This window comes from Notechis scutatus, chromosome Z, assembly GCF_049901735.1.
Source record: "Notechis scutatus isolate UNSWTSFEM ecotype Mainland chromosome Z, rNotScu1.2, whole genome shotgun sequence".
Lineage (NCBI taxonomy): Eukaryota > Metazoa > Chordata > Lepidosauria > Squamata > Elapidae > Notechis > Notechis scutatus.
The window spans coordinates 93,119,747-93,146,800 of record NC_142025.1 but is presented as its reverse complement, the minus strand read 5'-3'; the positions used below and the strand labels follow the sequence as shown (position 1 = coordinate 93,146,800).

Genomic DNA, 27,054 nt, shown 5'->3' with positions numbered 1-27,054 from the left:
AGCACTCAAGTCATTGATATATCCTTTGCACCATCCACTTCCTTTCACTTCTACTTTTCTAATGATAAGCAGTATCCCTAAACAGAAATCTAGAATATATAAATTAATTAATTCTTACCCATCTTAAGGCCAACATTTAAATAATCTAGCTCACAAAATAGCATGCAGACTTTTAAATCATTGGGCAAGTTTAAATCATTGGCCTTGAGTCACCATGGGTGAATAGGAGGCAATATAAATAAATGAATAAATAAATAAAGGTAGATAAAAATTGAGAAAAAAACCAAAATAGATATTTGGATTGTGTTTTCATTGTTCAACAAGGCGGTTTTTGCATTTTACTGACCTACTATCGGTACAAGAATTTCTTGGGTTTTATCAGTGGTGGGATTCACATTTTTTTACTACTGGTTCTGTGAGCGTGGCTTGGTGGGCATGGCAGGAGAAGGATTCGGATCCAGTCCCACCGCACTCCAAAGGAAGGATGCTGTAAAATCTCCATTCCCTCCCCATTCCTGGGGGAAGGTTGCTGCAAAATCCCATTCCCTCCCCACCCCACTAACCTGCTTTCCAGCTCCATTCTCCTGTGCAGGGCAACAAAAGAAGACCCAGCCGATCAGCTGGGACACAGGAGGCAGAGAATAGATGGGGGGGGGGCAGTCAGAGGTGGTATTTGCCGGTTCTCCAAACTACTCAAAATTTCCGCTACCGGTTCTCCAGAACTGGTCAGAATCTGCTGAATACACCTCTGAGTTTTATATAGATCATTTGTGGAAAAGTGTGTTAGTGTGGCTAACAATTTACAGAATCCTTTTTTTTTTTTTATTTACACAGGAGAGATTTCATTGCTTGTTGCACTCTCCTAAAACAATTTCACAAAAGCCACTTTATCAATCATAAAATTTCCAACTGGGACTTACTTATTTATTTGTTTATTTATTTAATTTATATTGCCGCTTATTCGCCCATGGCGACTCGAGGTGGCTTACACAATGTAAATCCATATTTAAAACAAAAAATAAAAATAAAAAACAATAAAAACTAACAAAAAGAATCAAATAAATTAGTAAAATACAATAGAACAAAATTTGGAGGAAAAAACAAAAAAACAAAAACCAAATCCCACCCCAAGAACAGCAGATCACACTAGCCATTTGATGGGCTCCCTCCCTTTCTGGGTACCCCAGGCCCACTGGCAAAACCAGGTCTTCAGTGCCTTTCAGAAGAGTCCTAGAGTGGGGGCCATTCTAATCTCTGTGGGAATGATATTCCAGAGAGAGGGAGCCATCACGGAGAAGGCCCTTCTTCTGGGTCCCACCAGGTATATCTCCCTCATGAATGGGACCCACAACATTCCCTGCCTCACTGCTCTGATGGATCGGGTAGATGTGATCGGCAAGAAACAGTCCTTCAGATAACCTGGTCCCAAGCCATGAAGAGCTTTAAAGGTGACAACCAGCACCTTGAATTGCACCCGGAAGCAAATCGGCAACCAGTGTAGCTCCCACAGGAGAGGTGACACATACATACCGGGGTCTGCACAAAACCATGTGGGCCACTGTATTTTTCATCAACTGGAGCTTCCGGATGCTCTTCAAGAGCAGCCCCATGTAGAGCGCGTTGCAATAATCAAGACGGGAAGTGACCAGGGCATGAGTGACTATGAATAGGGACTGCTGATCCAGGAAAGGGCGTAAGTGGTGCCCAACCCGCAATTGCGCAAAGGCCCTCCTGGCCACGACCACCCCCTGCTCTTCGAACAAGAGTCGTGAGTCCAGAAAAACCCCTAGATTATGAACAGGATCTGTTTGGGGTAGTGCCACTCCATCCAAGACTAATGATGATAATTCTCCCTGAGCCAAAGAACCCCAAACCCAGAGCCACTTGGTCTTACAAGCATTTACTTTCAGCCCGTTGCTCCCCATCCAACCCCTAACAGGCACTGCAAGAGGGAGGACACAGCAACACTTAACTCACCATGGGCCGAGACATAGTATCATCAGCATATTGGTGATACCTCAGTCCATGGTGACGGATGATCTCACCCAGCGGCTTCGTATAAATGTTGAACAGGAGCGGAGAGAATACTGAGCCCTGTGGAACCCTGTAAAGCAGTGGGCGAGGGTTGGGTTTCTCCCCTCCTATCAACACTGACTGAGAGCGGCCACTGAGGAAGTGAACCAAGACAGCACAAGGTCTCCCACTCCCATCTTCCAAAGCTGCCCAGGAAAATCCCATGGTCAATGGTATCAAAAGCCGGCAAGAGGTCAAGTAGAGCAAGGATGGATGCACTACCCCCATCCAGCTCCCGCCAGAGATCATCCAAAAGTGCGACCAATGCCATTTCTGTCCCAAATCCAGGCCTGAATCCTGACTGGTAGGGGTTGAGATAATCCATTTCATCCAGAAACCACTAGAGCTGCTGCGTGACCACCTTCTCAACAACCTTCCCCCAAAAGGGAAGATTGTAGACAGGCCGGAAATTATCCAACCGGGTAGAGTCCAGCGATGTTTTTTAAGAAGAGGGCGGACCACAACCTCCTTAAAGTGCTGGGGCACTGTTCCCTCCTGTAGAGAAGCATTAATCACCGCCAGAGTCCACCCGCCTGTTACCTCCTGGGAAACTTTCACAAGTTTCCCAGGAGAAACTTTAGACATGGGTCTAAAATACAGATGCTTGCGCTCATGCTCCCTAGGATCCTGTCCACTTCCTCAGGAGCAACAGGGTCTTACTCTTACTTCACAAAATTTCCAATTGAGTCTTAATCCTACTTCTTAAGGATTCCTGAAAGTTAGTTCTGAAATACTGTAAGGTTACTTGAACACTTGTTTTCTTATTAGAACTTAAATAGGAAACTTTGTGACTCTCTAAATCAGAATACAGTATTTTACAGGCTAATTCTGCTGACTGCCAGCCAACTGCTGACAATTCGAATGTCACCAGCTCAAGGTTGACTCAGTCTTCCATCCTTCCGAGGTCAAAAATGAGGACTCAGATTGGGGACAATATGCTGACTCTGTAAACAGCTTAGAGAGGGCTGTAAAGCACTGTGAAGCGGTATATAAGTCTGCTATTGCTTTCCTGAGAGCTTAAATGTAGATGGCCTGCATCTACCATTCTAGAAATAAGTCAAATTTTATAGTTATTATATGTGCTGAATCTTGCTTCAACTGCATATTTATGAATGCTAACATGGAATGTGCAATCTTCCACAATGTGCAACTCTTATCTCTAGCAGATGCTAAATTAAAGTGTTAAAACATAAAAGGGGGGGGGGGGCAGAAAAACAGAACCATTTGGGGTAAAACAGACCTATCAGTCACAAGTTAATATAGTCACAAGTTAACACAACCAACATATAGGCTCAGCTTCATCTCCTGACCCCCATACCTGGTGACAAAATCAAGTCTTCGTATTAGAGTCTGAAGACAACAGAAGAGAGTCTCCATATGAGAGTTAGAAGTGCCACAAATCAGTGACTGCTTACATTTGTAAAATGTTAGCCATGAGGGCCTTTATAGTTTCAAGGAAGATAACTTGATTCTTTGTTTTGTAATTGCTTCCTCCATTAAGGCTGTTTCCATCCTGGCATTTCCATGCATGCATTTAATTTCAGCAATTGCTTTGAAGCATCTATACTAAACACAATAATCCATCTGGATTGAATGGATCATAATGGGATACCAATACATACACAACGTACAAGTGTATGCATTTTTGTATATGACTCTATTTAATAGTATGTATGCTTACAATTTGTTTTTGTTTTTAAAAAAACATTAAGGTGCTTTTAACAGTTCAGGATTTGGATATGTAGAAAGCTAACTCTATCCAATAATTTGTTCCTATTCCAAAAGAACTGATAAGGACAGCACAGTCCAGTCTTATCTACCAAATGGTGTCATTAGACTTGAGAAGTATGGATTCTCTGCCACTGACCTACTATTTGGAACAGCATTCCCTCTCTGCCATGTCCTCGAGCTTGCTGTCTTTTAGCAAAACTTGGTTCTTTAATATTCCCTTGCCAGTGGTTTGTAAAACTGTTTCATAACATATTTTATCTTGTTTTATTAGATTTCTTTAGCCTGCCTTTATCATTTCATAAGTAACTGAAGTCTTCAGACATACATAATAGTCCTTCCTCCCCCTATTTTTCCCACAACAACCCAGTGAGGTGGGTTGGGCTGAGAGAGTATTGGCCAAAGTTGCCTACTTGGCTTTCATGCCTAAGGCAAGACTAGAACTCAACAGTCTCCTGGTTTCAGTACCATAATCGCTTCTATTTCCTAGGGTGCAGTTTGGGTTTAAAAGGTTTCCTTATAGTTGATTTTGTATTATGTATTTTATGATGAATTTTTTTCTTTATGTCACCTGCAGTCCTCTGATAAAGAGTTTATAAATTGAACAAAATAAAACAAAAAGCTATCAGGCATTTGTGAATCCTATTATGTTTTAAATCAGTAAAATAAATTCTGCTGCTGGATCTTCTCCAGCATGTATATCAGCCTTACTAGAAAAATAAAATATTTCAATACTTGTGAAGGCTTTGCTTTGTGAGAGATAGGTAATGAAAAGATCAATAAAAATCCAGTATATGTTGCAATCTTTTTATTTCCACCATTGTTTTCTTATCCAACATTTCTGTAGCAAAATAATAATAACAACCAATCATAGTAATAATAGCTATCAGACCAAAAATAAGCTGCGCTTTCTTGGAATAATGCAATGCATCTTATATTCCAGTTTACAGAAGCTTTTTAGGACTATATGTAAGTGAGCTGTCCCTCATTCCAACAGTAGAAAAATCTCTGTATATTGGCTTGATACAACTCTTTTTTTAAAAAAAAATGCATGTACAATTCAAGAATGCTTTGTTAAAATATATATATATATACAACCTATATATAGATATATACATTATACACACAGACACTGGGACCAAAAGCTCTCACCAGGAGAGAGAAAAAGAAACAAGACCAAGAGATCCTGAAATGAAAATCCCTGAACAAAAAAGCCACTAGAGGCAACTCTTGTCCCTTACACACCACACATACATTAACCTTTATCAAAGAGAAAGTCAGCAAAGCAGAAAAACAATTTAAAAAGTAATAGAGATTTATTTCTAGCATCTAGTTCCTTGATAGCTATCAAAATAATGACCAAGCATTAAATACGTTAGAAATGCAACAGAGAGAAATGCAATACTCAGTTCTAAAAAGAAATTTACTGAGACTCAAGTATTCCCCTTTAAGCATAAAACTATATTCTATACAGACGTGACATGTGGGTCAATAGGGTGGGAAATGCACCCTGAGCATGCTGAAGAGTATTCCTGTGATTAATTCACACTTTCAGAATGGAACTCAGATTCAAGAACTCAAACTAGAGGCATACTCTTATCATGTTAGAAGTACAGATCTGATTATTATCAAGAGTTCTTATATCTTGTCAATTTTGTAAAACAACTTTCTTAATAGAAGGCTACTCTACAGCTGTTTGCAGAAAATTGGCATCTCTTAAAACAGGTCTCCAAATTCTTATTTTTATTGCAAATAAATTAGTCTAAAATACATACTATCTTCCTAGTTCCATTCTGTTAATTGTCATTGTAATTAACTGCTTTTAAGCATGATCATTCAATTGAACCCTCATCCTTTTACATATGTGATGTCACATAAAAAAGGGTTGGGCCTTTAATCATGTCATAACCTCCATCTTGATTCTTTTTGAGTCTACACACACACACACACACACACACACACACACAAGTGTCCCTGAACCAGGATATATTTTTCATAATAATTTGGAAGTAGACGTTAACAATGTTTTAGTACACCTTAAGTGCACTTCGTTCATAGAGGAAAGGCAGGACAAGGGATAATAGGGGACCATTGTCCTTGAAACATATTATTTCAATAAATACACAGGCAGAAATATTGCCTAATCCTGTATTACCTTGACAATTTATTGCAGTTTTATCCACAGTTAAGATTTAGATCATTAAATCAAATCTCTTCCTCTCCAATGTGTCCCCTCCCCTTTAAGAGTCAACTCCTTTGTTAACAATTAAGCTTAAAAAGGGCTTCTAGTGCATTCAATAAAACCTTTTAGACAAGCATAATTGTTTGGTGGTGGGGAGAGGGAGGCTGTGGAGGCCACAGGTCATGAGAGGTCCAATAGTCCAGGTATTCTCCGTCGCTGTATTATACCTATTTTACAAGACCAAAGGCAAAATTTGTTTTATCTGCCATTACATTTGTGTGCATAGTATGGAGTAATTAAACATTTCTAAGGTTCTTACAAATTGTTTCATGAAAGAAAAGGAAAATCTCAACATCCTCTCCTGAGATGAAATAGTAATATCCCATCCTGGTTCTTCACAGTCACTGAAGCTGTAGGCACCATATCTGAGCTGCACAAATTCACATACCAATAGGTGACATAAAGACTGTTCACCCAGTTTTTTGCAGACCAGATATGGTAGGTAGCCTTACTACTTTCAGTCTTGCTGATATTGATACCTACAATGGCCCTTTTTAGAGCCACACCAAGAGGAAGGGATAAATTCTAAATGTTCAAATATAAATGTATTCAGTTCCTTCAGGTATATTCAATGCCTAGATAGCATCCAGAATCATGGATTGTAGCTTTCATGGCTTTCTGAAAAAAGTTGATTGAGTTTAGTCAAAGTACAAAGTAGATCAAGTTGAAGAACAGAATAACAGAATTGGAGGAGGTCTTCTAGTCCAGTGCCCTGCTCAAGCAGGCGACCCTTTATCATGTCAGACAAATGATTGTCCAATCTCTTCTAAAAACCTCCAGTGATGGAGCATCCAAAGCTTCTGGAGGCAAGTTGTTCCACTGATTATTCTTCTCATTGTCAGGAAATTTCTCCTTAGTTCTAGGTTGGATTTCTCCTGAATAAGTTTCCATCTGTTATTTCTTGTCCTGTCGTGATATGTTTTGCAGAATAGTTGACCCTCTCTTTTATGTGGCAGCCGCTTAGTTATTGAAAGACTGCTACCGGTATCATGTCACTCCTAGTCTTTCTCTTTATAAGACTAGATATTCCTGCAACCATTCTTCATATTTTTAGCCTTCAGTCACCTAATCATCTTTGTTGCTCTTCTCTGCACTTTTTCTAGAGTCTCTTTTGTATCATGAGGACCAAAACTTGATGCAGTATTCTGAGTGTGATCTTACCAAAGCAGTTTAAAGAAGTACTAGCACTTCACGTGATCTTGATACTATCCCCTCTGTTGATGCAGCCTAGGACTATAAAACAGTGATTCTCAGCAGAATGGGAATGGTTCAGGTTAATTAAAATCTGTTGAGTAAACATACTCTATTAATGAAGTACAGCAGGTATTTTTGTATGCATATTAAATTTTAAATTTTTCATTATTTTAAATCCCAGAGAATAGAAATACAGTATATCTATTGTAGCTGGATATTAACAAGATTTTCTCACCTCAATTAAAATTAGATTTTGAAATGCATGGTTATGATTAACAGTCGGGGGAAATCAACCCTGGAGGACTGAGAATCTCCTGGTAATCTTAAAATGCTTCCACAGCAGGCTTTTTTCAGAAGGAAATATAAATGTACATTAACACTATAGAAATATTTTAATAAGATATTAGCTATAAAAAATAAATGCCTTTTGATATTTATGCACATGCTGCCTCTGGCAACTGCTCTTTTACCAATTATTGAGATTGGAAGCTTATTAATCTGATTCAAATATTTGTAATTTTCAAGGATTTGTCACATTTACTCGTGATGGAGACATAAACTTGATGAATAGGGTTCCAATCTCCAGTGCAAACTTCAGTCAAGAAATCCAATTGAATGTGATCTCCACAAAGATGTTCCATCGCTTCTGGACATTTTATTGTCTGTCTTAAGAATTCTGTAAAAGGGAGACCATATGAAGCTTCCCCATGAGGCAGTATAAGATGACCACCTCAGTTGTTAATACAGTATTTTGACTGACAATAAAAGCAGCAGAGCAAAAAAACAAAAAAAACAAAAACCCTGATAGATTGACCAATGGATTGAATTTTTTTGGAAAAAAATCCTGCCTATGAATTATTAACTGACATGAGGCTTGATTAAGAGTTAAGACACAATTAAATTGCTCCACTATATTGTGAAGTAACTAAAAAGGTGCTATTTGGGTTTTTCAGCTCTAACATCAAAATGGATGGATGAATCTAGCAGGAGAGCTCCCGAGCAGATTGTGTCTCACTCTAATCGGTAAGATTACAAGGTGCCATTAAATTTTCCACCAACGTGCTTGGGCCAGCCATGACAAAGACTCTTCATCCTTGCCATCCCATGACTCCATACTTGCCTCTACAACTAAGGCAAAGCCTAGGTGGGTCCCCTGTACATCCAAAAAGTGCTCAAGTATCATACAGAGTAAACATTCTTTTTAAACAATGCCTGCATATTGACAGGGATTTCACTGGCTGTTTGACTCCAGCTTGTGAGAGAGTTCAAAGAGCAAATTCTGATTGTCAATAACCTGGAATTGACGGACATAAGCCTTTGTCTGTAGCTGCTGAGGAGATGACTCCATCTCCAAACCTGTGGAAGAAAGGAAGAAGAAGAATATTTAGGGAACTTTGCCATTACGCATACTAGGCTTTACATTTTATGAAATCATGGCTTATTTAATAATGGTTTGTTGAACAACTATAGGCTAAGTATACATAATATGCTAAGTCATAATGTAGCTGTTTGTTTGGCTTAGTATTCAAACCGATTTATGATTCATAAATTATAATTTATGGCTTACTATAATGTATGAACTCAGTCAACTGGAACTTAATGTATAACCTATAGCTAAGCAAATCATAGCATCATACGCTGTAGGAATCCAGCTGTAACTACATCTTAGGTTTTGGTATGGCACAATATAGTCTCCTAAAGTATCTGATAAACTAACCCATACACAGTATTTTAATGGACTGAATTCAGCTTTTATTTCCAAAAGAACTTCTTGCTATATTCCTATTTATATAGTTGCACAGTGGGTGAAAATTAGATTGTGCTCATTATCCCACTGAAAGTGTTAGTAAAATAGTTTGGTCACAAATGAAGTTCTGATTTGCAGGATAGATTCAGAACACAAGAGATGAAGTATTTATCTTGGTTCAGTAAAGGAGTCCCAGAAAATCAGTACCAAATCTGGATTGCAAAAATCTAGATAACCACAGAATGACAGTAGATAGATATCTTCAGATTCTTTGCAGATATTCAGCCACCACCCTAATTTGTAGCCTGCATATTGGAATCCTATCAAAAGAAATTCATTTTAATTTTTCCATATTCTAAGGATGTGTTCAAGAAGAAACAAAAGAAAAGAACAGGAAGAAGATATATTGCTATCATCACTATCCAAACAGTGAGCCCAGAGCCAGATTTCCAATTACACTCTCTGAGTTTCTTCAAGGTGATAATTAATTAGTTTAGCTAGGCTGTCTATTGATTTTATTTGGAATTCTGTATTTTTAATTTCTGTCTCTTTCTTTCCCATGTTTCCCTTTAGTAGACTCATTTTTGCATCTAGAGAATTGCTTCCTTGGTTTAATAAGAAAAATTCTCATGACAATTTTTTCCACATGCAAGACTATAATATTGCAATTGCCTCTTGTGTTCCAAGATTGGTAAAACATTTGTTAAGAAGTTTAGCCAGGATGACTCATAGTAGCTTTCTATTTTCTATATGACTAGGTCAAATGGAAAATTCCTGATGGAAGAGTTAAGACTGCCTTATATAAACTATGAGGAATCAGAAAGTTCAGCCTACTAGTATTCTAAGTTTCTTTTATGGTAGAAACTTGGGAAGAAGGGAGATTTTAAATTATCTGCTCTCCCTAGCCAACTGAGCAAGATACAACAGTCATACACCACAGTTCATCAAACTATCCAGAAATCATGGTTTTGGAGCTGTGCTACTCAATGAAGGAGGTAGCAGTCTAAGCAGGCTCCTCCTCTGATGCCAGTTATTTACTATGACCTAGAGTGGCAGATGAATCAAACTAATGCCTGGATATATTTGCTACAAAAAACCCCACTCCACCACAATGGGATTTAGAGGTTCATTTAATTATTTAAACAAAATTCAGCAGATCATAACAATATATGGATCAGTTTAAAATTCTAGATTATTTATTCAGATATTGTGTTTCTTCCATGTTTTGCTAAAAGTCTTATAGCTATTGATACTAAAACCACAAATAGCCCCCCTTGTGATATAAATACTTACAGAGAGGTCGACTTCTACATTTCCTGATCATGCGTACTTTTTCTGCAACTGAATGCTGCAAAAGAGAATAGAAAGGGGAAAGAATACATCTAAATTTTGATTGTACAAAATAATATTGATCATATTTCATTAGTAAACAACTGAAGTTCGTAAGCAGAAAGTAAATGCTTATTGAAGTTGCACTATTTTTCCATTTTCACAGAGGAAGTTTGTTTGTTGGTTACCTATCCCTCACACATCTGATAAACCATTTTTTGAAGAAGGTGGTTGGATCCAGGAGGTGATTGGATTTTATTTACAAAGGGAACTAAAGAAAACAAATTATCTAAGCCCTTTTCATTGAAGTTTTGAGCCAGTGTTTAATACATTATAAAAATCACACCAATCACACTTGTAGATGAGCTGGTGGAATTAAGTTGAGGAGGGCCAACCATCCTAAATTTTCTTGCTCTTTCAGTAACTTTCAATAACATAGATCATAGTATTGTTCTGCAGAGAATGGGAAACATAGTGTTATGGTGATTATCCTCCTTTATCCATGGCCAGTTTCAGAAATGAAGTTGGTGGGAAGAGAACAGTCAAGCCCATGATCTATGGGAAGTCATAGGCTCACCATTCTTATACCTTTTATTTAACATCTAAGTGGAGCTGCTAGGTTAGGCCATCTGCTGTTTTGGGTCAATATTATCCATATGCTGATTTGGCCAGCCTCGGTGAGGGGATATATGCTGATGATGTTGTCATACATCCCCTCACTGGGCTGGCCAAATGATGATGTTGAAGTCTTCCCAATATCTGAAGGCTGTGAGAGTTTTGTGCATAATCTCAGGGTCCTCCTGGACTCAAGGATCTGCTTGAAGAACAGATGGCAGCTTTGGCCAGGAGAACCTTCACATTGGGTGAATCAATTATACCCTTTGTCAAATAGGAGTCCTTTCTTACAATCCTCATGGCTTGGTGATCTCAAATTGGATTCTGCAGTGCACTATATATGGGACTACCCTTGAAAACAATTCATAAATTACAGACGGTACAAAATATAGTGGCACAAGTGGTGGTAAGTCAGCCATGACATGCCTATACAACATTCATGCCCCTTGAACTACACTGGATATTTTTCAGCTTCTGGGTGACGTTTAAGGTTCTGGTTGACATTTTTAAAGATCTAGATGTCATAGGGCAGTGGTGGCTAACATTTTTGGGCTCTAGATGTCATAGGGCAGTGGTGGCTAACATTTTTGGGCTCCTGTGCCAAAAATTGTGTGCACACTTGCGTGCCAGCACCCAGAAGGCAATGTGCGCCCCCAACCCCCTTACCTGCACTGCACCTCAGCTGATTTTCGGCCCATTTGGGGCCTTTTTCGGTCTCCCAATGCCTTGAGGGAAGCTTCTGCAGGCTTTGTAGGGCGAAAAATGGGCCTGTTTCATCACTTCCGTTATTTCCAGAAATACAGGAAGTGACGAAATGGGCCTATTTTTCAGCCTGCAAAGGTTTTCCTCAAGCCTCCGGAAGGCCGAAAAAAGCCTCAAAAAGGCTGAAAATCAGCTGTGAGGCACGCACATGCGCAGTGAGGTAAATTTGCCTGTGGCTCACGTGCTGGCCCAAATGGCTCTGCGTGCCACCTGTAGCACGCGTGCCACAGATTCGCCATCACGGTCACAGAGCCTAGTTTTCTGTTTCCTGAGACTTCTGCCTGCCCTGTAAGATCTAGCAGACTTAGCTTATTCCTGATTCCATCAGTCAAGCATGTCATCTAGCAGGACCCAGGAAGTAGGCCTTCTCTGTTGCAGGAGTTGCTGTCTACAATAGCATTCTTCCCGTGATTTGCATGAGTTCCACTTTATGTCCTTTTTAAAAAGTATTAAAAACAGCTCTTTCTCCAAGCCTTGGGTTAGGTTGATCAGTGGTGGTGGGAGCCTTTTATGTCTATTGTTGAGAAGAAATTTAATATACCTCCAGATACTGATATTTTTGGGGATTTATTTATTTATTTTATTACTATTTTTATATATTAAGCTGCTCAGAATTTTTAAATATAAATTAATCAATCCATTATTTTCAGTAGAGGTAAGATTCAAGGCCTATGAATAGTACAACGAAGCAAAGCCCTATAATATATCTCTCACCCACAGAGGGATGCTGAATGGGATGCACTATTTCACCAGTAGAGGGAGAGTTCTATCAACATAATGAGAGTAGTCCTTATTGACTCCAGAATATCTATCATCTTATCTGTTGTTTGTTTAACATACAGCTAGCTTTGCTATCAGATTGAATTATTCTCATTTTCAGGATTCACTAGAAGATTTTGTTGAGAACTGTAACCAAGCAAGGGTTGGCGAGACTTTAAATTACTTTACTAAACAAATCTTTTGTCACTGTATGTTTTTGTGAAAAAAAATAAGAGGAGAGGAGAATTGGTATTATTTCTGCTTTGAGTTGTATATGAAAAAAGAGGGAATAAAATTTACATATATCAATTTACAGACTTTATTAAAAATGATTGCTGACCTTCTGCAACAAGAATCATATTGAAATGCTCTTTTTTCCTAAAACTCCTGAAATGCCATCTAAGATACACGCTGTTAAAAATGGCCAAAAGCAAATTAAAAAAAAAAAAAAAGATTACTGCTCCATATTCTGCTGAGCAAGTTCTTTTGAATAAACAAGCTCGCTGGAAATATGTTATATGAATAATTACAGAACTTTTCTTTTTAACAATTGGAAGAGATGAATGCCCAGCCTACAAGTAATTCTGCATTTCACACAATGCACATTTAGGCCAGAGGAAGAGGGTGAGGTCATTAGAATAACTATGGCTTCACTGACCAAGATGTAGCTTCATTTATCCTACCACCACTACCACCTCCGTCTCCTCTTCCCCAGAGACTAGAAAATCTGGGCCAACTCGGGCACTGAATACATCTCTCTCACACATGCACATTTGTTTCTTAACAAGGAGAACTGCAAGAGCTTCTGTAAAACTGTTGCCATGGTAACTCCACTGTCCCACTGAGCTAGGCACTGTACAGAAGACTCACCCCTAGATAATCTCCCCCGGGTAGGGGGGAGACGCAGGAGTGGAGGGGACCTGAGCCCTCCCATCCTCCCACTGTCAAACTGCATTTGCTCAGCCTTGCTGGAGGCTAAAGTCAACCGTTCCTACTCTTCCCCAGTCCTACAGCAGGGACCAAAATAACACTGAGTGTTTCTTGCAGCTTGTTACATCCTAGCATGGTGAGCAGCCTCAGCAGGAAAGTCAGAAAAAGATGAGCTCTGAGGCAGAAAATTAGAACAGCTCTAGCCTCCAGCATCCATTTCTTCTTATGCCTTTGCAGCAGAGAAAAAATGCTTTCGGACTTACTATGCAGCTGAACAATAAACCTGTATGCCTTTGGCCTGGGCTGGGGGTGGAAGGGATTTTTCTCTGGGTAAACTATAGAGGGAATGGGCCTTCCTACTCCCTAAAACTCAGTCATCTCTGCTAGACCTTCATTTTCTCTTGCGCAACTTATTATTAATATTTTGAAAGGCAATCTCCCCCCCCCCCATCTTCAGATGTCGCTTTGGACATCAAATGCTATGGGGGTGGGGTCACCATACTGAGCCAGCAATCTGTAAATCTGACCAGTGTGGCCTGGCATAAATACCAAGCCCCCACCCCCAGTCTTCCCTAGACCAGCCGAAAGAGCAAAGCCCTCTGCCCAAAGCATTTCTACTCCAGGTCAGGCTATTGACCTTGAGGATCCTGACACAGAGAATCATCCATAATGAGACAATTCCTACTTTGTCCCACATTGTCCCTGAAGCCCCTTGCTTGTTTGCTTGCTTATTTGCTTGCTTGCTTGCTTGCTTCCTCTATTTTGCAATGGGAAAATTTCAGGGGGAATTATTAAACAATGTTCTTAAGGGTGAGATCCTACCATTCCAATCTTTAAATTTCCATTAGTGCTATAAATTATCCTTTCTCAAGAGATAATGTTTCCCCCTATCTTTTTAGAAAAATAAAACTCTTTCTTCCATATATGCTCCACAGTTTTCCCCTACCCACCATTTTTCCCTTCACCTTCTTTCCCAAAAATAGTATAAGGTCTTAGAGCTTATGATGAATAAAAAATAGCAGGCAAAGAGTATAATTTGTGTTTAAAATTGGTGCTGTCATCTGTAATAATAAAAATAGTTTAATAATGGGGAAATTTGAATTTGCTATTTCAAATTATGAGATTTACTCTCCACCAATAAATTTTTGGGAAAGTTTTGCTAAAATAAATACAAATCCATTACTTCTGCAGAAAATACCCCTGTTCAGGCATTATTACATCCAGGACACTCAGAGCAATACCTTCCTGCATGTATTGTTCCTTCAGCATAATAGGAAGAAAGGTTATGTATGAAAACCAGTTTGGTGATGGCCTAGAAATTAGGACACTGAGTTTAGACCACTTTAGGCCCAATAGCTGGCTGGGAGACTGGCCTGTCACCCACTCTCAACCAGTTCACTTCACAGGGTTATTGTAGTTGTGTGACAAAAGAGGACAAGGAAGGAGTATTAGATACGTTTGCCACCTTGAGTTACTTATATGATATCTGGGGAGCCATTTCACCCTGATGGGAGTTTTGCCTCACTTGTTCTAGTGGAAAGGGCTACTTTGGATCTAAAAAAAATAATAATTGTGGAGGTCCAGGAGAAGAGCCTTTCAGCTGTGGCTCACACCTCTGAAATGTTCTCCTGTTGGAAATGTTAGATCTACCTCCATACTCTTGGCCTCCCAGAAGAGCTTGAAAACTTGGCTCTGTCACTTGGTCAGCGCCCGACAGAGCTCTGCCACGTTGAAATGGCCGCTGAATGGGTAGAGAAGATTCCCAATATTGCCCACTGTACTAGTTTTTAGCTTTTTTCTTTAATTCCTCTCATTATAATTGTCTTGTACGATTTCCCCACTTTTTATCATATTGTAACTGCCCGGAGTCGCTGTATCAGTGAAATGGAAAGCAAAAAAAAAAAAAAAATACAAAAAAACCCACCCCCAAATAAATAAATTAAATAAATAAAGGCAGGATAAAAATATATTAATAAATTTAATGTATATAATGAACTGGAAACTCACTTATGCCTAGCTGTGGATGCAACTAAATACATGTGAGTTTCCATATCCAGGGGGAAAAATCTGAATTATAGGCCATCCCCTGCTTTGTCCCTGCAGCTGCAGGGAACAGGCAAATGGTTATAGGAAGCTGATGTCATTTCAGAGATATCAGTAGGGGATAGGATTCAACCAGTACGCTCACATGGTAAGTGTTTTATGCTGAAGAGTGCCTGAATGGAGCTAATTCAAGAGGCCATCTGTGCACAGCCCAACCTCTTTTCTTTCCCCAATTGCAAAGGCTGAAACCTAGGCGTTACACTAGGACTGAAGGAAAAGAGGCATAGGAAAGAGGCACAGGAAATCTATACATAAACGCATAAGTATGGATGCTTAGTCACCACCTTATGCACTGTCTCCTATGTCACTTGTTATAACTGTGAAATGTTTCTTCTGAACTGTTCAGCATTGTAGGTTAATATTTTTAATTATATCTTAAAGCAAATGAACAAAAATATTTTTATAATAGTGTAAAGAGATTATTGCAAAATAAATGAGTATAATATAGAGCAGCACCTAAGTTTTTTCTTAGCTATATGTGAAGATGGGTGTGTGCTTGTATCTGTGAAGGAGAGAAATCACACAAGTGATGTCTGGTGTAATAACGAAGTTGCAAATGCATCACAGCTTTGAATGTGAGCTCTTGGAAGAAACATAGCTTGGTGACAAAACATTTGTTTTACATGGAAAATGTTTTGAGATCACGTTTCGCATAGGACTAAAAATCTTATCCTCACCTGAAAAAACATTGACAGTCATGTTGATAATTCCAGTCTAAACAGACCAGTGATAAGTCAGATTTTAAACCTGAAATGTCTTTCATTTTTCTTTCCTGGATGCTAAAATAAGTGAAATAGTTTTGCCCCAGTAAAAAAATTGAAACAGGTTTTAATTTGAAGGCATTTTATTCCAAAGAATTAGGTGAAAGAAAAATCCCTGTTTAAATGATTCCAAAGCTTATAGATCCAGAATCAGAAATTTCCCAGCAACGTTTTGCAGGTAAGAAAAGCCTAGCCTTTCCCTTCAGAAGTCCCTTTATAGACTGGGCTGGGAGAAAAGGCACTTAGAAATAAAACATTTATCTTTGTCTTACCTGTCACTTCATCCTAGTTGAGTGCATAAGAAAGTTCCACATAATTAAGGAATCAGTGTACCTGCCAGTGGCAGCAACACTGTGATTGTGATTAGAGAAAACTAGCACAAATTTGGCAAGAAATAGACACAACAATCTTGCAGGTGCTTTTTTCATATTTATCATGGAGGCAAATTAATTTCATCAAGTGAGAGTGCCAAATCAGGCAGCATCTTTTTTTGGCCTTTCATTGTATACAATTTTTATAGTCTCGCAAATGGCAAATTATCTAGAACTGCAACCAGACATTTAGCCCACTTTAGAAAGCAAATGTCTCTTACATGCATTCACCCCGCTGATTTTACAACCATCTGAGTTAATATATCATTTTACAATTTTTCTGATGCTTAAAATTGCATTTCCTTATGGAGACTAATTTTTGTTTTGAGGACCCCCTGAAAGAAGATGGACTAGACCAGGGATCCCCAACCCCCAATCTGTGGACTGGCATCAGGCTGTGGCATGCCAGAAACAAGACCATGCAAACAAGTGAAGCCCCATCCACAGGTTGCAGGCAGCCTGCAAAACTAAGCCCCCTCCAGTCCGTGGAAAAATCTCTCTCCATGGCACCAATCCCTAGTTGGGGGCATTGAACTAGACAGACTTTAGATTTATTCCCTTTTTATGACATAATTACTCCCATTTTGTAAACTGGGAAATTAAAGTCACTATGAAGTACACAGTAAAGAAAACTGAGAATTATTTGATACATATTCTTACCAGTTTCTCTACATTGATTAATCCATCCACTAAGGTTTTGCTACCTTCATGCAAAAATGTCAAGTCTGAAAAGAGGGAAAAATAGGAAAAGTAAATTGAGAGAAGGATGAAAAGCAACAATTTCTAACATTTAGCTATGGCTACCAAGCAAATAATCCTTTTCTGCTGCAATTGGAATAGAATGTAGCAAGTTAGAAGAAAACCCTCTATTTATGCTCCAAGGCAAATTTAAGTATTAATTCTGCTAATAGCTCAGTGTCTGTTATTTTCATGGAATTATACGCACGTATAAGAGAAACATCAAAAGAATATGAGTAGTTATGATGAAGAATGTGAAACTTGCTATTTCCAGGAGACTCTGTATCAGTTTTGGAAAACAAGTTTTTGTCTTTAAAACACTATCACAAATAGTTTTTTCTCAAGAATGGATTGAAAATATTCATATACATAGGAGAAAAATAATAGTTTTATTGATAACTAAAATAACATTAAAATTTTTCCTGAATAAATTCTGCTTCTTGAACATTCTTGAGCCTCAGTGGCACAGTGGTTAGAGTGCAGTACTGCAAGCGACTCCTACTGCAATTTGGCAGATCGAATCCCACCAGGCTCAAGGTTGACTCAGCCTTCCATCCTTCTGAGGTGGGTAAAATGAGGACCCAAATTGTTGGGGGCAATATGCTGACTCTATAAACTGCTTTGAGAGAGCTGTAAAGCACTATAAAGCTGTATATAAGTCTAAGTGCTATGCTATTGCTATCTTGGGAGTAACTAAGTACTCTCTAGATGTGTTCAATCCACAATCTTAAAGTTGCCAAGGTGGGATATCCCTGGCCCGGACTGATTAAAGAGGGAAACCACAAGGCTAAATCTCTGCCAGGACAAACTGAAAAACATTAGTGTTTTTTTTTAATAGGGCAGAAAAGCACAATAGTAAATTGCTTCTGTGCTAGGAGAAAGACAAGCTGAGGATGACATCATCCAGTCAAGTTCTGTCAATATGAACCAGTTAGTAAATTTTGCAGAAGAGTCCTGAGACGGTTTTGCACACATTCCAGTTTGAGAAAAGCAAGGACTCCATATCCATAAAGTACTACTAACCTTTTAGGATGAGGGGCACAAAGGGGATAATGGGTGGTTTCATCCTAGACAGAACTTCTCTGTAGCTTTTATGATTCCTACAGGGATCCTGAAATGCAAAAAAGAAATGAAAAACTCAATATTTTCTGAGATAAAAGCAGAGACAGAATCAACTGCAGCCATTCCCCCACCCCCATTTTTAGTTAAACTACAGAACACAAAGCCATGGATATATCCAATTAAATGTGTTAAATATGAATCTTTATGAGGCTAGGAGGTTCAAAATCATTCCAATCATCACAAAGACTGTTTGAACTATGCCGAATTACTTTGAAAGAGCAAAGAAAAAAGAAAAAAAGGAAGGGAAAAATCTCTTATTTAAAAATGTGGACCTTCAGGATGAAAAACCGTATCTGGCAGTAGTTTTTTCCCCAAAATTTTATATCCAAATGTTAAAAGAGATTCCAAGCAACATTTTTGGCGTATACTTATTTCATGCTAGCTGACAGCAAAAATCTACAAATATTAAAAAATCTGGCATAGCTCAGTTGATGATATTAAAATCATGGGTCTGTTTTTCATATAAAATGTTACAGCCAATTGTTTCTAGAAGATCCTCAGTAAGCTTTCAAGAAAACTAGGAGACTACCCAGGACACTGTTAAACACTGTATTAAGAAAAGAAACAAATCAATGACTGCTAAAAAACATTAGAAGAGAGGGTTTGCAGCATCTAAACTGAGCTTATCAGTGGGAAAAGATTTATCTTAATTGCTGGAAGTGAAATAGCCTAAAATCTAGATTTTTTTTCTAGTTTTGATTTAGGAGAAAAGAGAAAAATGGAGAGAATTTAAGGCTGATAATAAAGGAGGATTAAAATAAAATAATAATAAAATATTTGAACTAGATGCTCTTGTGCTTGCATTGCACACTTTTAGTTCCTTTTAGTCACCACTTTTTACCAACTCTTTTTTAAAGCAAATATGAATGATTTACCGTGAGGTTTTCAAATTTACGAAACAAGTTTTTAAATTTGCCTGGAAGCTTCTGGAAGAAAAACAAACAGAGTGATAATCAGAGATATAAACATTTCTAAATGGATAAGATGTTTTAAAAACAATCCATTCAAAGCAGAGTTTGTCCTGTTCAGTCTGTCTTCAGTGAAGGATGTGGGCTAATCTATCCAGACAAAAGGCTGCTAAGCGCTGTGGAAAACTTGCAGATGTTGACTGAAAGTAAATTGAGCAAGCTACAATTTAAAGAGGAGGAAGGCGTGTCTACCAACATTTTCCCTTCCAACTGCTTTGACAAAAAATAAAGATTTCTCCATGAGAAGGTAATGTGTCAGAAGTGCCCCAGTATAGAAGCTATGTATAGCTTCTGAGAAACATCTGATATTTTGGAGGAAAACAAATGACCACAATGAGGTTTACAATAATCCCTGGTTTAATGGAATTCATTGTAAAATGAAGAGTGAAGCACAAACTCATCTCCTAATTTTCAGGCATTAGGTACATAACCCTTTGAGACTTCAGATAAGGGAGAGTAGTTAAACAGGCAAACCTGTTTAAAAATTTAAACTGATAATTTATGCTGTTTTCTAATGTTTTCTAATGTTTTAGATCAGCTTTTTTAATGAATGTTAGACTGCATCTTACAACTAGAACCATCTAACATGCCCAGTTGTCTAGCAAGGACCATAAGAGAACTTGAGGAACCATCTCACCCTGAAGGGACTGGCCCACCCCACCCCTGCTGGCAGAGGGGGCTGTCAGTCAGCATACTCAGAGGGGGCTGTCAGTCAAGAAACTTTGGTTGGCGGGGTCCAGGAGAAGAACCTTCTCTCCTGCGGCTCCTGCCTTGTGGAATATCTTACCCTCTGAGGTGAGATCAGCTCCCATCCTTCTGACCTCCTGCAAGAGCCTTAAGACCTAGTTCTGCCAGATGGCTTGGGTCCCAATAGGCTTCACACCAGAGATGGTTGATTAATTAAGAGCTAATCCCCCCTCCCCCCTCATGCATCCAGCTCCCTCCTCCATCTTGTCACAATAATTTTATTTTGTTTATATTATAATTTTATTGGTTTGGAATATTTGTATTTGATGATTTTAACGTGTTTTTAGGGTGTAAGCCACTCAGTTGCTTTAAAATGAGATGGGTGGCAAATAAATTTAATAAGATAATAATAAGAGAACAAGTAGATCCAGGGGTGGGATTCTACCAGTTCAGACCAGTTCAGGTGAACCGGATGTTAAGTTTTCTTCTGGTTCACTGAACATTTCAACTGACCAGCTGGCCCCGCACACCGTGTCCCTCCCATCCCAGGAGTCTCCACACGATACAGGGTCAGCGCAGAGACTCTGGGAGGGGGGAAAAACGGGCCTTCTGGAAGTCTGAAAATGGGCCTGTTTCTGGCTTCTGGTGGGCCTCCAGAGCCCGGGGGAGGCCATTTTTGCCCTCCCAGAGGCCCAGGGGAGATCTCTTGACCTTTGGGAAGGCAAAAAACGGCCCTCCCGGAAGTACCGGTAGACAGCGAACTGGTTGCTGGAATTTTTGAATCCCACCCCTGAGCAGATCTCTTCAGGTGCAGCAACCATTTTCAGGCTCAGTCAGTACATTTAGGACTGTATTTGGCTAACTAGTGTGTTAAATCTTGAAGGGTGGTAATTTAAGCCCACATGCATTACAAAATGGCTCCCAGCCTCTTTCAATATACAATGAGTGATACAAGTATACCGTTCCATCCTGAAATATGTTTTGAATGAATGTGACTGCTAAAGATACATATGCCGCATAATAATTACATAGAATAGAGGAACTGGTTCTTGGATCTGAGCTAGATCCATTGAATCCATTAATAAAATACTTTGAGAGGTAACATGCCTCTCATAGACATCAATCAGGTTATATAGCTGCCTTTCGAGGAATCATTTGGCATTTTATTCCCTCTATATGAGGAAGACCACTGTTAACATATTCAATTAACAGTTAATAGCCTACAGCAGTATATCTCTACAGGGCTAACTTTAAGATGTGTGCATTTTGACTCCCAGAATTCTCCACCCAACATGCTACAGGAGTGTCAAGTTCTGTTATGTTCAGGACTGTTCCAGAAAATAGGACAAGAAACAACTAGTTTATAAATTACAAGAAAATACATTTTAGTTAGACATTAGGAAAATAATTCCCAATCTAAGAGCTTTTCAACAATGGAACAGACTGCCATGAAAATGGTAAAATCTCATTTATTGGAGGTGTTTAACCATTATGATTTGTTAGAGATGTTGTAATATAAATTCCTGCATTAGTCCAGGTATTGAACTAGATAATCTTCAAGATGCCTTTCCACACTTACATTCTATGAATCTATATATGTATGTATATATTTCTATACAAAAAATGTGAGCTCATATGTCTGCATGTTACTCATCTGGTTTTGTTTTATATATGATGGTGTAGTGGTTAGAGTGCAGTACTGCGGGCTACTTCTGCTAACTGCTGGCTGCTTGCAATATGGTAGTTCAAATCTCACCAGGCTCAAGGTTGACTCAGCCTTCCATCTTTCTCAGATGAGTAAAATGAGGACCCAAATTGTTGGGGCAATATGCTGACTTTGTAAACTGCTTAGAAAGGGCTGTGAAGCACTATAAAGTGTTATACAAGTCTAAGTGCTATTGCTATTACGATTTAGATTTGATTTTAGAAAGAAGAACAGGGACTCACTAAAGGCCTGATAGATATTTTATCAAAACCATTGTGCATATTTATGTATTATGTCAATTAGCTATTATGAGTTGTAAACTATGGTGCATTAGGCAAACCATAGTTTAATGTAACATGGAATCAGATGACTGTATAGCCCAAAGATTAAGATACTAAGCTTTGTAAAAACTGTATAAACCCAACATTTATTCAGAACTAAAAATTACAACAGTAAATCTTAAATAAGGAAACATCTACCATTAATGGTGAAATCCTACTTGCTGGAACCCTGTTATATTTGAGGACTCTTCATGAGGAAGAGTCCTCAAATAAAAAACCTATTGCTGAGTTTTCTGGATCATAGATGCTTCTTGTTTGCATCTCTGTTTGATGCCAACACAGTCTGATGCCAAAGATTATTTGAAATTATAGGAGGAGCCCAGCTATTAAAAACTATGTGTACCCCCAATTCCTGATAAACAGGAAAAGTGGCTCTTGCAAAACAGCCAAAAGGAACATTGTGAATGTAATGAACAACTTAGTGTCTGTATTTCTCTGTCAACCTAGGAGTTCCTAGGGGAAGATGAATTCAACACTCATTATATCGCAACTGTGAATCTTTCAACATGTAGTATCTTACAGCAGATACTTAAGGAATCTCAGTTTTCCATTCTATTGCTGTAACAAGTTTTTTTTTACCTGATTTTCAGAAAGTGTAAGAAAAATAATGAATTCTGGACTAGAGTCTTTTGATATCCTTACATTCCTTTTTTGCAATTACCTGTAGCCACAGGGGAAGGAGCATTAAAACAGTGATTCCATGCAGCACTTAATATAAAACTACTTAATGCAGCAAGCTCTTCCTTAAAGTCAGCATTATTCTACCATATTTACTTGGAAACAAGTATTATCCTCAGAAGAGACATCCAATTTTTATTAAAAGCTTTCTTTGCAGCTTTAGCTACTTTTCCTGTTTCCTGCTGAACCTCTTTGCCTCATTTTTTATTGCTATGAAGTGAGGTTTAGCTTTCATTCTTTATTTTCTTTCAAGATTTACCAAGCGAAACAAGGACAATTAAGGAGTATTTATCAGGTCTGCCAAGTAACACACTTTCAGTTGTAAGCAGACAGCCTACAATGAAATAAAAACACATTTTAGATGCTAACAATAATGCTTTGCATATAAATAGACTGTTGACAGACACAGATTAAATATGAGCATGTTAAAGATATTAGTACTTTCTAGAAGTGCTAAAACTACATACTACAAATAAATATTAAAAAGTACAATATAATAATTATAAAACCAGTAACTCCTAATAAATTTACAAAATCTGAGTAAACAAAAACATTTTCACTTGTGCAACTATTTGTACAAATCAAGCTCTTTTGCTGAATGGTTTCTCAAGCAAGGCACAAGACAGGCTGAAAATATAGAAAAAATTAAATGCAACGATTTATTACCAGCATTGTCTGGCTACCAAGTTAAAAAAGGTGCAAAGGATAGCAATTTCATAATAAGGTGTGGTAACCATCTTTTCCAACACTGCTGACTAATAGTTCACCCCATTTCTGTGATCACTAAAGCAAGAATGAGAGCAAATATACGTGTCCCAGGATAATCCTTCAGGATCCAATTTGGGTCAGTCATCAGGACTAGAGGTCTTCTCTTCCAAGCTTTCGGACTCATGCTGGAGCCCATATCAGAGAACTTTTCTCTATCTGGGCTCCAGCCCGAGTCCAAAAGTTCAGAAGACAAAACCTTTGTCCCAGTGACTGACCCAGATTGGATCCTGCAGCAAAGCAAGACTAACATATAATCAAAGACATTTACTGCTGCTCCTCAAGATGGCATTAACACTCTTTTACTCAGTGTCTACCAAAATCTATGGTAACCATGCTAAGGAAAGAATACAGAAAACTTTATAAACCACTATTTTTCAAACTAGGCAAGATGTGTGGACTTCAAACCCCAGAATTTTCCATGTTGGCTAGAGAATTCTGGGAGTTGAATGGCACAAACAGGATTTTTTTTTGAAGAGTCAGTGGAAATTATAGAAACAACATTCCTGTAATCAATTTTAGCTGTACCTAGTAGGACATCAAATGCCCAATTGGGAATTGAGACAGGAATGCCTTAAATTCAGGTTAGGGCCTGGGAGATTATGATAATTTACTGGCTGAAAATTCAATACTTCCTAGCACAAAACGTAATCACTAAACTGGTAGTAACACCAGTTGAATCCCACCTCTGATTAGATGGAATAAATGGGATACCTGAAAAATCTAACTTTTCCTAAGAGCAGAATAGCACTTTTTAGGGCTAGATTTAATATTCTACCTGCAAAGCAGCTTTAATAAAACCCCCATAGCAGAATGAATACGTACATGTGGTAATAAGAAAGTTAAAAACATCTCACATATCTTATTACACTATAAATTCTACAGGGATATTAGACATATATCTTCCTCTATTAGAGATATTTCTAGGGAGGCAGGTAATTTCTATATGAACCATCTTCTCCAACACTCCAGCCATTACACATACAATGGCCAAATTTTGTATTGCTGCAGAGATAAGGCAAAACTGGTTAAAGAAGTAAAGACTTTTATTTTTTATCAACATCTTGTTATTTGTTAATAATTTTTAAAATACATATTTTAGTGTATAGTTTTTAATATATTAGATCTATTAGTTAAATAAGTAAACATATTATTGTAATAGGGATGTTCAGAGTATCATATTTGATACATGCCAATATATAATTTACTTATTTCTGTCTCTTGATCCTGATTATATTTATCTTTCATCCCCCTTTTTATCATTTTATATTATTGGTCACTGACTGAATAAAATGAATGAATAAATGAATGATTGAAAAACTGGGTTTGAAGACCATGCATTGTAAAATTGTCAAGTCTGAAGAACACTATTATAAACAGACCTAATCTTAATTTTTCAAGTCCGTTTTATAATCACTCTATAAAAAGGGGTTAGAATCTGGGTCATATGGCCAGGAAGGGGTAGGAGTATAGAATGGAGGAGTCAGGAACATTCTAAATCACATGCTGTCCATATGCTTGGACCATTGAAATACTTTGAGGGAACTTTTCAGGATCATTTTTCTCCTGTAATGCCACACCAGGCCTTTGTGAACTCAGTCTTTCTTTTGTGGGCTATTTTTCCCACCCTGAATTTGGATTTTTGTATTCAGTTTTGGAAGCCTTACCTTCTTGATGACATTGTGACCCTTTTTACCTAATTTCTGCCCAACATTGGGTTGGAAATAAAAAGATAAAATTCATACTTCACAGAGGTGGAAAGAAAGCACTAGAAGCAACTAGTTACCTTGCTTTTTTCTGCGGTATCAGCCATCCTGGTTTATCAAAATGGTTAAAAATGCATACCTCAAAATACTAGTATGTAGTACATTAGTAAATATTAGATATAAATATGTAGGGTAGGTAAACAAATCTTATATATTGATTGAGTGATTGATTTGTATCACTCAGTCTCTGGGATATTTCTAGGCTAAATTAATATAAATATGTAGGTAGATATTGGAAAAGAAATAATAGAATGAGCTGGAAGGGACCTTGGAGGTCTTCTAGTCCAGCCCGCTGCTCAAGCAGGAGCCCTATTCGATTTCAGATAAGTATCTGTCTAGTCTTTTAAAAACCTCCAGTGTTGGAGTGCCCACTATTTCTGAAGGCAAGCTGTTCCACTGATTAATTGTCCTCACTGTTAGGAAGTTTCTCCTTAATTCCAGGTTGCTTCTCCTTAATTAGTTTCCGTCCATTGTTTCTTGTCCTGCCCTCTGCTGCTTTGGAGAATAATTTGACCCCCTCTTCTTGGTGGCAGCCCCTCAAATACTGAAATACTGCTATCATGTCACCCCTAATTCTTCTTCTCTTTAGACTAGCCAAACCCAAATCCTGCAGCCATTCTTCATATGGTTTAGTCTCCAGACCTTTGATCATCTTAATTGCTTTTCTCTGAACTTTTTCCAAAGTCTCAACATCTTTTTTGTCAGTATGGTGACCAAAATTGGCGTGCAGTATTCCAGGTGTAGTCTTGGTTTATATCTTGGTTTGCAACCCAGTCCTCACAGCTTTATTCAGAAGCAAGTTCCGTGGAATACATTGGGATATACTTTGTTGTTTCTTGGAAACTCCATGAAATTCCCTTATGAGTTCAAGCATTATCTAAGCAAAGGATGAAGGACTGCTTCTTTGATACACCTGGATCTCCCCTATCAGAGAAACTTGTTTCCTGATTCTTAGGAGTAATTATTATATTTTTGTTTTGCTTTTCATGTATTACAACCAGATAAGCTGGATTTCATATATCACAACAAGTCTCAAAGAACTTGGTTTGATTCTGGCTTGCTATATTGTGCACAATCAGCTCCTGCAGCCTGCACTAAATCATAAACTATAGTTTAAAAAATAAAAACCATGGTTACAGTAAATCATGACAAGAAGTGAACCACTGCTAATCATTCAAAAGGCCTTTTAGTGGTGAACTGAAGTGTTATTTAAGCATTCTGAATTTGCAAAAAATTATACCAGCATCATGAAATCTGCTCTTGTTATTATTGACTCTGATCCTGCTTTCAAGTCACTGGAATTACTTACTTTTTTTTTAGAGTGATGAGTTAAAAAAAAAAAGCCTAATAGATTTCATACCATGAAATTGACTTGGACAGTGCTGAAATGAGGAAAAATTTACTGTAATACCTATATAATTACAATTCTCAATGAGATGAAGGCAATGTCCTAGACCCAGGAAATAGCACACAAAAAAATGTTGCTAGAGAATCTTTATGACATGATTAGAGGCAAGCAAGCAAAGATTCCATAGAATGAACCAATTGAAATGAAGGAAATACTTCAGATTTGTCCAACTGAAATGCATTGTCATAATGAATTATGGATCTAATCTGGATCTAATGACCAGTAATTTTTAATTGTTTTTAAGATGATAATGGTACAATGA

At 38.0% G+C, this 27,054-nt stretch overlaps 1 protein-coding gene across 2 annotated transcripts in view; it reads right to left on the bottom strand.

The window, feature by feature from the left end:
- Window positions 1-4,592: 4,592 nt before the first annotated feature.
- The window catches only part of RAPGEFL1 (Rap guanine nucleotide exchange factor like 1), an 83,080-nt gene continuing 60,618 nt past the window's right edge, over window positions 4,593-27,054 (bottom strand). The window contains exons 11-16 of one of the 2 annotated variants that reach the window (XM_026679684.2): window positions 19,350-19,400; window positions 18,376-18,463; window positions 17,275-17,339; window positions 10,278-10,332; window positions 8,532-8,593; window positions 4,593-7,328 (exon numbers count right to left, since the gene is read on the bottom strand). In XM_026679684.2, the coding sequence (XP_026535469.1) occupies window positions 7,233-7,328; window positions 8,532-8,593; window positions 10,278-10,332; window positions 17,275-17,339; window positions 18,376-18,463; window positions 19,350-19,400 (417 nt within the window). In that variant the 3' untranslated portion in view covers window positions 4,593-7,232. The remainder of the gene's footprint in view (window positions 7,329-8,531; window positions 8,594-10,277; window positions 10,333-17,274; window positions 17,340-18,375; window positions 18,464-19,349; window positions 19,401-27,054) is intronic. The other variant, XM_087946827.1, reaches the window with a different exon arrangement.